The sequence below is a fragment of the Phyllostomus hastatus genome, unplaced genomic scaffold (genome assembly GCF_019186645.2).
Source record: "Phyllostomus hastatus isolate PE091 unplaced genomic scaffold, TTU_PhHast_1.1 phas_contig_86, whole genome shotgun sequence".
NCBI classification, from domain to species: domain Eukaryota; kingdom Metazoa; phylum Chordata; class Mammalia; order Chiroptera; family Phyllostomidae; genus Phyllostomus; species Phyllostomus hastatus.
Window position 1 is genome coordinate 39,402,999 of NW_025333977.1, and position 15,074 is coordinate 39,418,072.

Sequence of the window (15,074 nt, forward strand, 5' to 3'; positions counted from 1 at the left end):
TCCAAATACTGCAGTCCGTTCTAGAATAATGGCAGTGCTGACTAAGAATGACACACTATAGACACCACTAATACCTTCACTAGGATTTATTGTGCTCACATATTATCTCCCTTATCAAATAATAAGTTGTTTTAGAACCAGGTTCCTGTAGGCCAGGCCCACGGCTTGGCACGTGGTGGGTCTCAGTAAATGCTAGTTGAATAAATATATAAATGAAGTGATGTTCCATAATTTCCTTGCTTTTCCAAAGCTAAACAAATTAAGCAATAGGATAGCCAATGAAGCTGAACCTTAGCATTCTTTAACTAGATAGATATCTTTTGGGAGGGGGTAAGGTGTTAGTAATTTTTGCTCACTAGGCTGGAAATTAGAATTTCCCTTGTCAGAATCTCCTCTGTTTTCAGAGGGACTATCTTGTCAAGCCTTTCTACTAAGTCAATTCCTTATTCAAGTTTGGAAGCCAAAAGGCCAAAGAAGTGACTGATAGCCTCTATTTTCCATATGCGGCAATTTCAGAAAATGCAACACCAATTTTTCACTCTATTTCTCAACATATTCAGGTCATCCCCATGGTGTCTGTGGACACAGGACAGTCACCAGGCTGGCAGAGAACATTACTGCCTAGAATTCCTGGTCTCGATTAATCTTCTGGCTTCGGCCTTCGAGTACCCAGAACCACAGGCACATCCGCTGTCTCTAGTCAATGAATTACTTGCAGAGGGCTAACATGGGTTAGGGGGTAAGGCGTTATCACTGTCACTTCGGGAATGGCTCTCTGAAAACTTGAACTATGCTATCTACCCACAAGTTCCTTAGCACCGAGGTCAGACACTGAGCCGACAGGGCCGTTCACTGATTCTCAAGTTCCTCCAAGTTAAGCAAATAATTAGTGCCTTAGAGAATGATCCAGCTAGCAGCAACAACCCCTCTCCCCTCAAAAAAGAAGAGAGAGAGAGAGAGACAGTGATTTTGTGCCACTAAGTTTTATTTAAAGACCATGCAATCGAATCCCAGCTGGCTTCATTGAAGAAACAACGTGGGCAATCAGTGACACCAACTGCAATGCTATCATTTCTATAAACAGTAATGAGTAGAGGGGGTAGGAAGGTACTAGAAGCTTATGTATAAACAAGAAATATCATTTCAGCAAGAGAGATTGTCTTGGCAGATTCAGTGTCTTTCTGATTGGCTCCCTATGAAATGCAAATGCCCTGCAACATTTAATAGCATTAGAAGTATTCGGGCATGGGATTCATAGCATTGTACAATGAAAATAATATGCCATAAGGGTAGTAATTTCATAGGCTAAGCTGTACAAAGGAAAGTTTCATTGTTTTAAAATATTTCATGGAAATTGAGGGAACAGAAGTATAAGTACTCCCTGGATGTCCCTTTCTAACTCACAGAATAGAATTTGCACCTTCCTTAGAAGCCAATGAATTATATCTGGCCATGAATAAATGAACTTATGTTGAAGTACATTCAGAGAAGAGGTTTAACATAAATAACTAGGCAGGATATCTGAATATGAGCAATGCTAGCTACATTTGAATTGAGTTGTAGGGTACTTACTTTTGTTTTTAAAAACTGCTTTTTTATACCCACATCTTATTTTAATTCATATACATTCTTCCAGTAAAATATCCAAAGATACTGTTTCTTTCCATTAGAGGCCTTGTCAGGCTCACTTTTGAACTCCTAAAGGCTTTCAAACTCAGAGAGATTAACATATATCTCAGCAGAATTCATCCTTCCTTCACTATGATGACTACACCATTTTAAAAAGAATTCCCCTAGAATGATAGTTTCCCCATATAACCAATTACCCCACTACATAAAAATGCATGCATAAATAAAATGCAATTGTTTTTATAGGGTCACATGTTAAATCTAAGATTAAATAAGATACAGGGACCAGGCTAGAGCTATCCTTATTTCCACTTTTTCAGATAATAATGCTAAATTAAAAAATTCTTAGTGATTTTATTGAGACTGCTGTAGAACTAAGTCTTCTAAGTCTCATGATCTTACAAAAGCCTATGCTGCCCAATCACATATGTAATCAATTCTGTTTGGATCTGTTACTATTTGGGAAACTGGCTTTACATGTAAATTGAATATATTTACTACTTTACCATGAGGAAGTGCCCTGTCTTCATTACACACCATACATACTTTAAAATGCTTTACATGTAGGAAAGATATTCAAGTTACAATCAACTCATATTTAATTTAGAACAGGAAACTTGACATCTTCATTGGCCTCCTGAAATATGGATTTTCAAACATAAAACATCAGTATCAACTGTGTTAGTTTAGAATATAGTGGCTCAGAATCTTTTAGCACTTATAAACATGGCTAAAAATATTTAAATAATATTCTGAATTGAATAAAGGTAAAAACATGAGATCTCATGACTGATTTCACTTCAAAGGTATACATTCTAATATCTCACATATAGTTAAACTATCTAATTATTTCTTTTAAAACAGTTTTATTTCACATTTGGAGTGATGAGTAACCAGAAGTCCAAGTTTTAGGAAGGATGAATGAAACCTATATATATTCCAGTCTGTCCAAATATAATCTTAATTGCTCCAGAAGAGTGAAAATAGGTAAGTAACCAAATGAATCAGACCCACCAAAATAGCATATGAGGTTTTAAACATGAATCCTATTATAATATTGCTGAATTTTTGAACTTTAAAGTCATTTGTAATTCATGGGCCCCAAAATACTGTTTTTAGAAGACACACTTGTTTAGACATGACAGCGGTAGCTTTCCTCTGCCCCCACACACTATTCCCATTTTGTAAGAGAAAACCAAAGACACAAAAAGTTGATTAGCACTTGCAAAATTACTAGAGGTAATCATTTTCCAGGGGACTCACATCTTAAAAGAAAAAGATGGACAATGGAAAATGTTGTAAAACAGCACCCTGTTTCCAAGGACTTCGCAGAAAACAATCACACTGTTTTAGTTTGTTATTTTTTCATTAAGTTTTTTATTGTTTTTCTCAATATCGCTGGTCATTTAAAAAGAGCCAGCTTCTCTTCGCCTCCCTGTGCCCTGCCTGGGGGACCGGATTTGGGAAGCCCCCGAGCTAAAAGGAGCTTTCCTGTCCCCGCAAGAAGGACAGAAACTGCTTGATCTCCAGGGCAAAACGAACTCCTGGATGACGGCCAGATGTCTACTTTTCAAACAAAGCAAGAAAAATAAAAGATACCTGCCTCGCCAGCCACCTGTTTAGAAGTCCCCTCTCCTGTCGAACGCACCGGCAACTTCTCGGAGGAGGCACTGAGAAACTCCCAGTCGCACGCCGCCCTCGCCAGTCACAAGGAGCGAGCCGCGAGGAAGTGCGAAAGCAGGTCACTGAAAGCTCCCCTCCAAAAGAGACCCGCAGGTTCCAGTTCAGGCGCTAGGTGACAGCTAAAGCGCTCTATAAAGCGCTGATGACTTCAGGGATTTAAAAAAAAAAAAAAAAGGCAGTACCCGCGACGGGGGCCATTATCTCGCCCCACACCACCACCTACCGCGCTGAATAAAGAAGGGGAGGGAAGAGGCGAGGCCCTGAACGAGGTGGTGGAGGGGCGGGGGTGGGGGGGTTAGGACTAAGGAAAGAACATTTTCTCACCACTTAGGCTGTTGCTGGTCCTCAGGCTCCTTCCACAGAGACACTGCAGCATATGCACTCCTTTCTTCAAAGAAAGCTCAAGAATCTTCATGGAGAAGCGCGTGTGTGGGGTTCGTCCACTCCCCGCCCACCTCCGCTACTGATCCAGCCGAAAGGCGGCCTGTCCTGTACGGCCGGCTCTCGCGTCCATCGTGCGCGCGTCCCAGGTAGAGAGCAGTTTGCGCCGCGACCCGGCAGGATCCGGGGCGCAGGGCAGGAGCGATCCAGGCGCCCCGGCCACTGCAGGCGCGGGGAGGAGGAAGTGCGGATCCGCTGGGGCAGCCCCTCGGGGAGCCACAGGCGCGGCCACACCCCCGTGGGAGCGAACGTGACACTTTGGGACTTTTCCAAGAGGCGACTGGTCTGAGGGCTGGAGGGTGACTGGGTCGGTGCCCCTTTCCAGGTGCCGACTACTGGGGGGACGAGGGGGGGTCCCGTGCGGGCCCTGGCCTTCTGGACTCCTGGCTCAGGGCCCTACTCCTCTTTTCAGCGTGGGGCGGTGAACCCTGGGCCCCCGTGGGCTGCGCGCGTGCAGAGGGCGACTGGGCGTGGGAATGCGGCGGAAGGGAAGCGCCCGCTGGAAGGACTGGACCCCGGTGCCTGCAAAGCTTAAGATGCGACTCCAGGGAACTGGAGAGTAGGGGTGGGGAGGAGGGGATATGGAATAAAGAAAGCTCACGGGTGCGCGAGTGAGTGGAAGGTGTGCCTAGGTGTGCGCCGAGCCCTGATGTGGGAGTCTGGGCACCTGGATTTTCTGATGGGGGCTCTGTAACCTTGGATAACACTTGCCCCTCTGTATACAGGGGTGGCGAAGGGTATGGAATAGAGAATTGGTTGTTTCGTGATCGTCCCTGTGCCTTCCAGTGTCCTGGAGAAGTTTAACACGGGTCCAGTGGGAAGGCCAGTGCAAAGGAAAGGGAGGCCAGAAGGGGGCTCCGGACACCAGGGAGAAGAGGCAGAGGAGGAAGATAATCAGAAACAAGAGCACTTCCCTTTGGCTCAAAACTCTGATGTCTCTGCCTCTGCCACCTGACCCCAAAGATGACCAGTGAGCTTCCCATGTGGGTCTGAAGGCCTTGATTATTTTTTCACCAACAACCTCTTTGGCTTTATTTATTGACTTGATGGTTAGAGTGTTCATTTGTTTGCTCCCAGGGGAAGCCATCAAAGCCCTTTTGGAAGGTTTATGCACAAAACCTGCAAAGAATGCCGACAGTGGGACTGAACTCCACCCACCCTACCTGGAATCTCACAGCAAGAGGGACTGTAGAGGACTCAGCAATATAGCAAATGGTTAAGAATATAAACACTGGAGATAAACAGCCTAGATTCAAATTCTTTCTTTATGTGACCTTGAACAAATTATTTAACCTCTCTGTGCCTCAGTTTCCTCATCTCTAAAAAAGTTACAACATTTACCTTATACACCCCTTGTTGAGGGTTAAGAAAACACTTGATATAAAATAACTGCTATAATAGTGTTAACGATGATCACTTAGCACCCCACTTGAGGGTTTTCCACCACTTTCACTTTCCAGCGAACACTAGTGTCCATACTAGTGTCGACATTTCTGCTTGCATTTCTGCTTGGCCAGTTCAGGCATAGAGAAATCACCAGTTCCCAAGTTAGTTCATTGCACAAAACCTGTTAGAAGGTTTACACTAACACTGAGCCAAAAACTTCAAGTTTGTTCCACCCATTGTCCCACAGACACCTAGCACTAGCTAGTTAGCTCCTCCCTCCAAAGGAGTAAAAATGGTTTTCAACACCGCTTTCCTTTTTCTCTTCTCTAGGCTAAGACTTCACAGTTCCTATGATGTTCTCTAAATGCTGAAGAAAATATTGACTTTGTCTGAAAAAAATATTCTTTCAGAAGTCACTTCCTTTTTCCTCTCAAAGATGGTAGAAGAAAGCCAGAACATCTGGACGGCCTTGAGCCCACCGCCACCCCTGGCTCCACACTCTCTTAGTTCCTTTCAGAATTAGCTCAAGCCAGATAAGGTCATTAGAGGTGCTTCCAGGGCTCAGTAAGATACATCCAGGCCTTTCTTCCAATCATCTCTTAGAACTGTTGTTCCCTAGAATCACCCAGGCTCTGTGGGCTGCAAGGTCCTTGAAGATCTTGCTAACGCTGCTGCACTGTCATCTCTGGGCAACCTGGGTCAGGGCCATCGTCTTTCCGGTCTCTTCGGGAATTAGTGAGAAACTTGGCTCACCTGGGGATTCTACCATAGAAATTCCCCATGGAGGGAGAGGCAATTAGCAAAAGAAAAACACCTTAAAATAGTCCTTCATGCTGGAGCACGGGCAGAGAGCTTTCCGGTAGAGCGCTCCTGCTCTGGAACCCAGTGCCAGAGTTACCTGTTTACTTTGAGATACAGTAAATGCTTTCCTTGAAACATAGCACACACATGCACACACACAAATGAGGCAAGATCCTGATACCGTCAAAGGGACCAGAGCAGACAAGTAGGTCCATGTGTGAATTTAAAATACACACGACATCCTGAGTATCAGTTTTTGTATTTATAATGAACCTCTTTGCCTACTGGCCAGAGTCAGTGCAAGGATTCGGTGCGGTGAAACTCGTGAAAGTGCTTTGAAGATTTTTATTAGCTTTGCAAGATAAGGTGCTATTCCCAACTTCCTGGGTTCTAGGTGCTCCTCAAGGACTTAATATACTAGCTCTTTTATTTCATTACAGGAAGGGTTTACATGTGAACCTTCTGCCTCCCCAACAAAACTATAAACTATTAGAAGGCAGGGCAGGAAAGGTAACTGTCACAATTCATATTCAAATGGTCTGTTGTCTTCTGTTTAAATGGCTGTTGAAGTGATTCTTGTGTCCAAGCGTATTCAGCACAAAGAAAATGAATCATCACAGTAGTTGAAAAACCAATTCAAGGGATCACATTAACAGATTTTTATAGTCACTGAACTCTCAAGTGAGTTCAGATTAAATCAAAGAAAGCACAGAGCCTTTTAATGCAAATTGTTTTCTTACTATACATTATAGAAACTGGATCAAAACAGATATAAAATAGTATTTACTGATCACTAGAAATTTATTACTTAAACTTATTAAAAAAATAAAGGTTCTTACCCTTATCAGGACTTCAATGTACCTGTTTGTTAAAGCAACTCCTAAGGGGACTTCCAGTTCCACTATTAGGCACACAGATGTAGTCTTCCTAAAGTGTCCTGGGCGGTACTCAAGGAGAATACATTTGTACAGCCACCACACCATCCAAACACAAGACAAAACAAGACAGACAGTACTAGCCAGGAGCACAATGGACGGTAGTGATGTGGCAAATCGAAGTTTAAGCAAAACTTCCAAATTTTCTGCTTTCTGTTTGTATTATTCTATAAGACAAAATCAAAATTGTATTGGCAATTATATTTTTAAATTTTAAATTCAGGATACATTGTTATTTTAATGACCAAATTTTAAATTATGTGTCTGTCTCTGATTGAATTATTGAGTTGTTTTTGTTTTTTACGTTAGGCATTCTTTCTGGTTTTTAACTGACCTTGGACCAGCTCCAGCATGTGACCCACACATGTGGCTTCAGGCTGAAATAATCACTTTCTAAGAGTGATTAGAAAATCTGGTACATGATGAAAGGTGAGCTTGTTTAAACTCCTAGTATCTAAAGTTTTCCTTTTTATAAAGAGTTATTTATTCATAGTTTGTAGGAATTAATAATTGTCTGAGGGAGTTCTGACATTTTTAAGTGGTGGCTTATCTAAGACATTTTCTGTTCATATTAAACATAGGAATCTGCCGACTCTTGGCAACAGCTGTGCAATTAATCAGTGTATTTATCTGCTTGGAAGTTCACATTGAATCAGTAATAAGATATTCAAAATTGTGTCAGGCCAAAAACTTTTAATGAGTATACTAATGACAAAATGTCTATCAAGTGGAGAGTAAGTTATATTTTCAAACAGAAACCAACACAGAAACTAAAAGACCAACATCAGTGTGATAGCACCTTTGGTCTGTGTTGTATGTACTCCACTGACTGTTGGGGTGCAACCAGGCCTGTATCTCACGTATCAGAAATACCTTCAAATCCAATTTGGATAGGCAACTGCCACAGACTGAATGTATCCCCCACTCAAATTCTTACACTGAATTCCTAGCCCCTCAGGTAGTAGAAGTGTGGCCTTTGGGAAGCTTCTGGATCATGAATGGGATTCCTGCCCTTATAAAAGAGACTCCAGAGAGTTTCCTTTCCGCTTCCATCATGTGAGGACATAGCAAGGAAATGGTCATCTGTGAACCAGGAAGCCAGTCCTTAATGGACATAGGATCTTGGTGACTTGACCTTGGACTTCCCTGCCTCCAGAACTGTGAAAAATAAATGCTTGTTGCTTAAGCCACCCAGTCTATGGTGTTTTTTGTTAGAATAGCCCAAACACACAGAGATGGCAATAAAATCAATTTTATTAGATAATGTGACAGAAATAGCCACTAGAAGCTAAGTTTACTGTATTAATGACATAAGGTCTAAATAACTTTTAACTATTTTCAAAGAAAGCTAACACCCGAGTCTTTTAAAAATTTATATTCTCCCTGGCTGGCGTAGCTCAGTGCTGCGCAGGCTGCGAACCAAAAGTGTCGCAGGTTAGATTCCCAGCCAGGATACATGCTTGGGTTGCAGGCCATAACCCCCAGCAACAGCACATTGATGTTTCTCTCTCGCTCTCTCTCTCTCCCTCCCTCCCTCCCTAAAAGTGAATAAATTTTAAAAAAAGAAAATATTAAAAAAAATTTATATTCTTCCTCTTATTCTTTATTATTTGTTCTTCTATTTCTTCTTCTCTAAATTTTTTACTTTGAAATAAATTTAGACTTACAGAAAAGTTGTAAAATAATACAGCACTCATGTATACTATTTACCCAGCTCCTAATGTTAACAACTTACATAGCCAGTGTACAACCATCAAAACCAGAAAATTCACATGCACCATGCTATTAAAATAAACTGCAAACTTTCACCAGTTTTTAAATCCCTAATGTCCTTTCTTTTTCTGTTTCAGGATTCAACTGGGACCCACACTGCATTTAGTTGTCTCCTCAATCTTCTTCAGTTTATGAGAGAGCTTCAGTCTCTACTTGTCTTTCAGGACATTGACATTTTTAATAAATGTTGCTCAAATATTTTATTGAATGTCTTTCAATTTGGATTTTCTGGTGTTTTCTACTGATTAGTCAAAGGTTATTAATTTTGGCAAGAATGCCACAGAAGTGATGTTTTTATCTTTAGCCTTTTACATTGTCTAGTCAAAATAATATTTTTCAAAATGACTTAGATTAGTTCCTTTCTTCCTCTTCCTTTTCAGTGTAGTTTATTTGATTGTAATCCAGTTATGTCCATTTATTATTACTTGTATTCCATACTGGCTGATTTTAATTAACTAAAATTAATTAGATTTATTTCTCCATTATTTAAGTATGTAAAACATCTGTAATGTCCTAAGAACCTTGCACAAATTCCTTGTATGAGAGTTCCTGTTTCCCCATTGCCCCACCAATAGATTGTATTGTCCTACTGTTTTATTTTTGTTGGTGTAATTGTAATGTCACCTTAATTTGCATGTCTCTAATTATGAGTGAGTTTGAACATTTTTAATTTGTTTGATAGCTTATATTTTTTCAAAGAAATTGCCTGTTCATGTTATTTTCCCATTTTGCTACTAGGAAAAAAAAAACACCACTTTTAGAAGCCAAAGAATTTTTATATATGACCCATGGACATGAACTAAGGAAGAAGAATGTGGGTGGGGGGAGGGGTACAAAGCAGAGGGGAATAAAGGGAGGGAAATGGAACAGCTATAATAGTATAATCAATAAAATATATTTAAGAAAATAAAATAAAATACCAGAAATCACCACCAAGAAGGGCAGTGGAATTAAATTATACTAATTTAAACATTTTTTGATACAGAAGTTCAAAACAAGGTCATTGTCATTAGAAGAAGGGGGTAAGGTTTTAAGATAACTTTTCAGTCACTCATCCGTTCATACTTTCCATAAATATTTGGAAACTAAAACTAAATCCCTGCCCTAAAAGCTAGTAAAGAGAGATATATAAGCCATAAGTAAAACACAGCTTTGCAATACAGGTAGCACTACAGAGCTCAGTGAAGATACACAGAAAAAACTGGGTCATTCTATCTTTTGAGGGAGAAACAGCAGTTAGGAAAAGCTTTATGTAGATTAAGAAATGTGAGCTGAACTGAAGGAGGCATTTCTCCTCTAAACATCCAATGTCCAAAGCTTAACAAATGCTACCATCTTACTTCCTAGCCACAACTAATGGGCACTACATCCACCAAAGAACAAACTCCACCCCTGAAAGACCCAGCACCCAAATTCAGACTCTGTATTTACCCCCGACCCTGCCCTATGTTCCATCACATCACTAGGAGACACAGGGTAGTAATTCTCATTTAACCTAAGCGCACTACATCTTACCTTACTGACTAAAAAAAAAAGGCAACAAATAATGTTGTTACTTTTACAGGTGTTTTCTGGTAAAACCTTCTGACATCCAGTTAAGGTATAAGACTTTCATGCATTTTCTTCCAACCATCCCACCCTAGATACCAATCTTCAAATAAATAATACTTCAGGATTTGCTGCTAGCGTTGGAGGTTTGCCATTCTAATAACTCTGTAACATTTTGTTTGGAATCAATGCAGAGCTTGTCATTTATATTTTTAAAAAACCTTTAAATGTGAGTTATATAAGTCAAATAGAAGGAAAATGTTTTTACCTCATCATAGCCAAGTACGAGTTGTTTTTATGTGAGAAATATGAAGTCAATCAATCCAAGATAGTTGATACTCATGAAATTCAAGAAAACAACAGTCGCTTATTAGTCAAAACTCACTACCAAAATATAGGCACAGTTCTGCCCTGGCTGTATGACTCAGTTGGTTGGAGCATCACCATGTACTCCAAAAGGTTGTGGGTTTGATAGTCAGTCAGGGTACATACCTAGGTTTCAGGTTCGAACCCTGGTCAGGGCATATGCAAGAGGCAACCGATCTCTCTTTCTTTCTCCCTCCCCTCTAAAAAAAATGAATAAATATGTCCTCAGGCAAGGGTCAAAAAATAAACAAACAAAAGGATGGCAGAGTTCTAAGTGGGCATTCTCACTGCTGTCACCTGAACTCTTCTCAGACCCTAAAACCCCCACTCAGGCCCTAAAATGCCACCAGCTTCCTTTGGGAAATGTTCTCTGCTGCCTTCTAACTCTACCCCAAGTCATTCACACATATGGGAGGGCTCCCGTAACAAATATTGTTCCTGCACCATAGAATTAATTTTATTCTGCCTGCACATATGTCTCTTCCCTCAAGAGATTATGAGCTCCTTTACTTACAAATTGAGGTATCTATATCTTTCATTTTTTTATCTTAGTACCTGGAACTTCTAATAAATTATTTATTAAATATTGATAGAATGAAATCAATATTAAATAAACATTTAATATTTAATAAACATTTAATATTTCACATTGCTGAAGTAAAATAATATGGGGACTGTACTGTGGATTTTTCATTTGGGAGGTATTTTACAACTGTGCACCAAATTAATAAACAACCCACAAAGAATTTAGAGCAAGGATTTGAACTATGCAGGAGATATAATTCACTTTTACACGTGTGAAAACTCATAAGATTCACTCACAATCAGAGAACTATAAAATATATCAAATATCAATAATATAATTATTTGGGTTTCAAAGATAAAAATGTTTGATAAGCCAGGGTACTAGAGAGAATGTAAAGGAAATAGAACTCTTACATTCTTGAGCAGAGTACACGCTGAATATACTCATGGATGGCAATTTGTCACCATCTATCAAACTTTAAAAAGCCACTTTTCCCAAATGCCTTTTCTAGGCTTTAACATCCGGATACAGTTTTGTGGGGTGAACAAGTGACAGCACACAGGATACCAGTGCCACTCTGCCGATGCACTATCTGACACTAATGATGCTGACCCGTCAGCAGGGAGTGTTCTGAAATTTTAAAAATTATCAACTCTGTCTTGATATGAAAGACCTCTAAAATTCATTATTTGAAATTTAATTACATGAATTTATGATACATGAACTTTAACAAACATGTAAAAGAATATAAAGTATGCTGCAATTTGTGTGATATAAAAAGAATGTGCTTACATTTGTGTATGGAAATTCACAGACTCTCTCTGAAAGGGCACACGGGAAACTGGCAGCAGGTGTGGTCTAGGGAGGGGACTAGGGCACGGAGGACTGCATCTCGTTTTGTACTTTTAAAACGTGGTACTATGTATGTACATTAATTCTTCAATACAAAGGATATATAAAATATAGTCACATAGTTAAATATATAAATTTTGTTTTGGTTAAAAAAGTATTTATTACTGAGACTGATTATAAAATACAGAAAGAGAAGGAGATACACTGAAAATGGAAAATGTCATTTCCAATTAGCCGATAGAATATGGTCCTGATGCCCTGAGTCAGCAGACTTAAGTCAGAATCCCACCTTCTCAATGCCTAACAACAGAATGTTCATCCCAAGAAGTGTTTACACATAGATAAGACTTGTCCTCTACAATGAGTAGGGTACATGACATAAAAAATGAGAAAAGTACTAAGTGTCATAGGTCAGAGATAGTTCTCTTATTTTAATTATAATTTATGTACTAATTTTTTAAGTGAGGTCTTAAATTTAGGTGACAGTGAGAGAAAATAGTTAATATTAGCTTACAATAGAAATAAACTGTATTTGACTCCCCCATGCTTTTGAGGAATTTCAACAATCTTGGGTATTAAAGGCAACAAAAAACAATAAAGACCCCATCAACTCATAATAAACACTCATCCAACCCCTTCTAGCTTTCATATCACCCGTTCTTGCCAGATTAAGTCTCCTTAACTCTATAGTATGAATCAGGTCTGTCTCAAAAAAGCCCAGCCATTGTTGATACCAGTCGTATATACTGCCTACCTGTGGAATGAGTTAAATGATTTTTATTCCTGTTCAATGCATGTTTGTTGAGCATACAGTGCATATCATAAAGATGCCCCCTGCCCTCTGTGACCTCATATGTAAGGCTGTGGGGAAGAGCAGATAGCTATACAAATAGTGGTGATGAGGATAAAGATGCTTGAAAACTATTGTAGAGCAAAAATGAAGGGGTCAATTTCATTTGTCTAGGAAGTTGGTAAAGGACAAAAAGATAAACTCCAATATAGTGACATTTGACAAGAATGGAGTTTTTCCAAATGACTGATAGGAAAAGGAAATTTATTTGTGGAATGACTCCATTCAGGATTTAAGGGAATAAAATTTCAACATAAATGAAACAAAAATAGGCAATATTTAGCTCTATCCTTTCACAGAACTGACGGCTAAAAAGGGGACAGTGACTTCCCCTAAAGTCACATGGCTCCTAGTGGCAGAGTTACCACTCACATCAGGACACTGCCTCCCAGTGCAATACTCCCCCCTTTTTTGTCATTTTTTAATTGCTGTTCAATTATAGTTGTCCCCATTTTCTCCCCATTACTCTCCCCTGCCCTACCCACCCTGCACCTTCCACATTCAATCTTCCCCCTTCCATTGTCTTTGTCCATGGGCCCTTTATACAAGTTCCTTGACTTGATCTTTCCCCTTCTTCCTCTCCACCCTGTTATCACCCTCCCCCTCCTCTGGTCACTGTCAATTTGTTCTTTATTTTCATGTCTCTGGTTCTGTTTTGCTTGCTTGTTTGTTTGGTTGATTATGTTCCACTTACAGGTGAGATCATATGGCATTTGCCTTTCACTATCTGACTGATTTCACTCAGCATAATGCTCTCCAGTTCCATCCATGCTGTCATGAAGGATAGGAGCTCCTTCTTTCTTTCTGCTGCATAGTATTCCATTGTGTAGATGTACCACAGTTTTTTGACCCACTCATTTATTGACGGGCACTTAGGTTGCTTCCAGCACTTGGCTATTGTAAATTGTGCTGTTATGAATATTGGGGTGCAGAAATTCTTTTGAATTAGTGTTTCAGGGTTCTTAGGGTATAATCCCAGCTGCAGAATTGCTGGGTCAAAAGGCAGTTCCATTTTTAGTTTTCTGAGGAAATTCCATACTGTTTTCCACAGTGGTTACATCAGTCTACATTCCAAAAAAAAAAAACCAAAAAAACATTTCAGTGCAACATTCTGTACAAGACACTATGTGCTTCTTCTGGTTTTGATAGTGTAAAACTCAAATTTATTTTATAAAATAACATAGAAATTATTTCAGGGAGTTTTCCCTTTTCTGAAAATTAAATGTTCTCTCTGCAAAGTCATCTGCTTTCCAGAAGCAGAGGGCAGTCAGTCATTTACAGACCTGACAGCAGCAAATATAACATTGCTTTTACAGGGATTGTATGGTATGTACTAGTGTCAGCTTTCCGAATAGGGTCTGGGAGAGAGTCTTAGCTATGGGTTGGGCTAACTGTGATAACAATGAGCTTTAACTGTGCTAATACAAGTGGTTGTGGACCTATGGTCAAGACAGGGGAGGAGGGGAAGAACTAACTGGAACCATTGACTTGAGCCATAGCGAAGACTTGATGATGATGTCAGACTTTAGAAAGGGAATGTTTTAGCGTCCCTTAAGGTGCCTGTTATGCACACGAATGCACTCACAAATATACATGTGTGCCTGTCCTTGTGCTTCTGCAGAGCACAGTGTGAGGCCCTGATGGCCACTGCATGTACCATGCAAGAGCTTCATGTCAAATTTTCAAAACCCCTCTTTGTGCATTTTTTTCTATCCTTTTTTCCCTATAAACATGCAAACACCTTTAAACACAGGTGGCAAACACAAGGCCTGCGGGCTGAATCCGGCCCTCCACCTTGTTTTATCTGGCCCAGCACCTTGTTTCTACCTGGTGACTGAACTGAACTCTTGCTTAACTGTTAAGGAGTAGTTACATTTATACAGTCCTAAAATCACATTCAGCCCTTTGAAGGCCACCTTGAGGCTGATGTGGCCCCCGGTGAAGGTGAGTTTGACATCCCTGCCTTAAAAAGAAGTACCTGTACAGCTTCCATTTTAGCACCTTTCACTCTCTCCTAAGCCTGTGCATTCTGCCTTTTGCCCATGCACCCCACTAATGCTCTTCTTCTAAAATAGGCTCTTTTACTTTCCGTAGGTGCATTTTCTCTTAATTATACACAAACTGTAATTATATGTATTAAAATTATTAATCATTCTCTATTTCATAAAGCTCTTCCCCCTTGTCATTGGAGACACCCATTTCTTCTTGTTCTTGTCATTGCTTTTTACTTCTCTGTTTAATTTCTTAGTTTCCCACCTGGCCATGCTCCAAGTTCTACTGTTTC

At 40.0% G+C, this 15,074-nt stretch overlaps 1 protein-coding gene across 4 annotated transcripts in view; it reads right to left on the reverse strand.

Moving 5' to 3' along the window:
- FGF12 (fibroblast growth factor 12) overlaps positions 1 to 15,074 on the reverse strand; it is a 503,977-nt gene that overhangs the window by 336,970 nt on the left and 151,933 nt on the right. Inside the window, exon 1 of one of the 4 annotated variants that reach the window (XM_045851676.1) lies at positions 3,637 to 3,920. The exons of 2 other annotated variants lie outside the window; for them this stretch is intronic. In XM_045851676.1, coding sequence (XP_045707632.1) covers positions 3,637 to 3,727 — 91 coding nt within the window. In that variant the 5' untranslated portion in view covers positions 3,728 to 3,920. Of the gene's footprint in view, positions 1 to 3,232; positions 3,356 to 3,636; positions 3,921 to 15,074 lie in introns of those variants that run through there. One more of the 4 variants, XM_045851680.1, reaches the window with a different exon arrangement.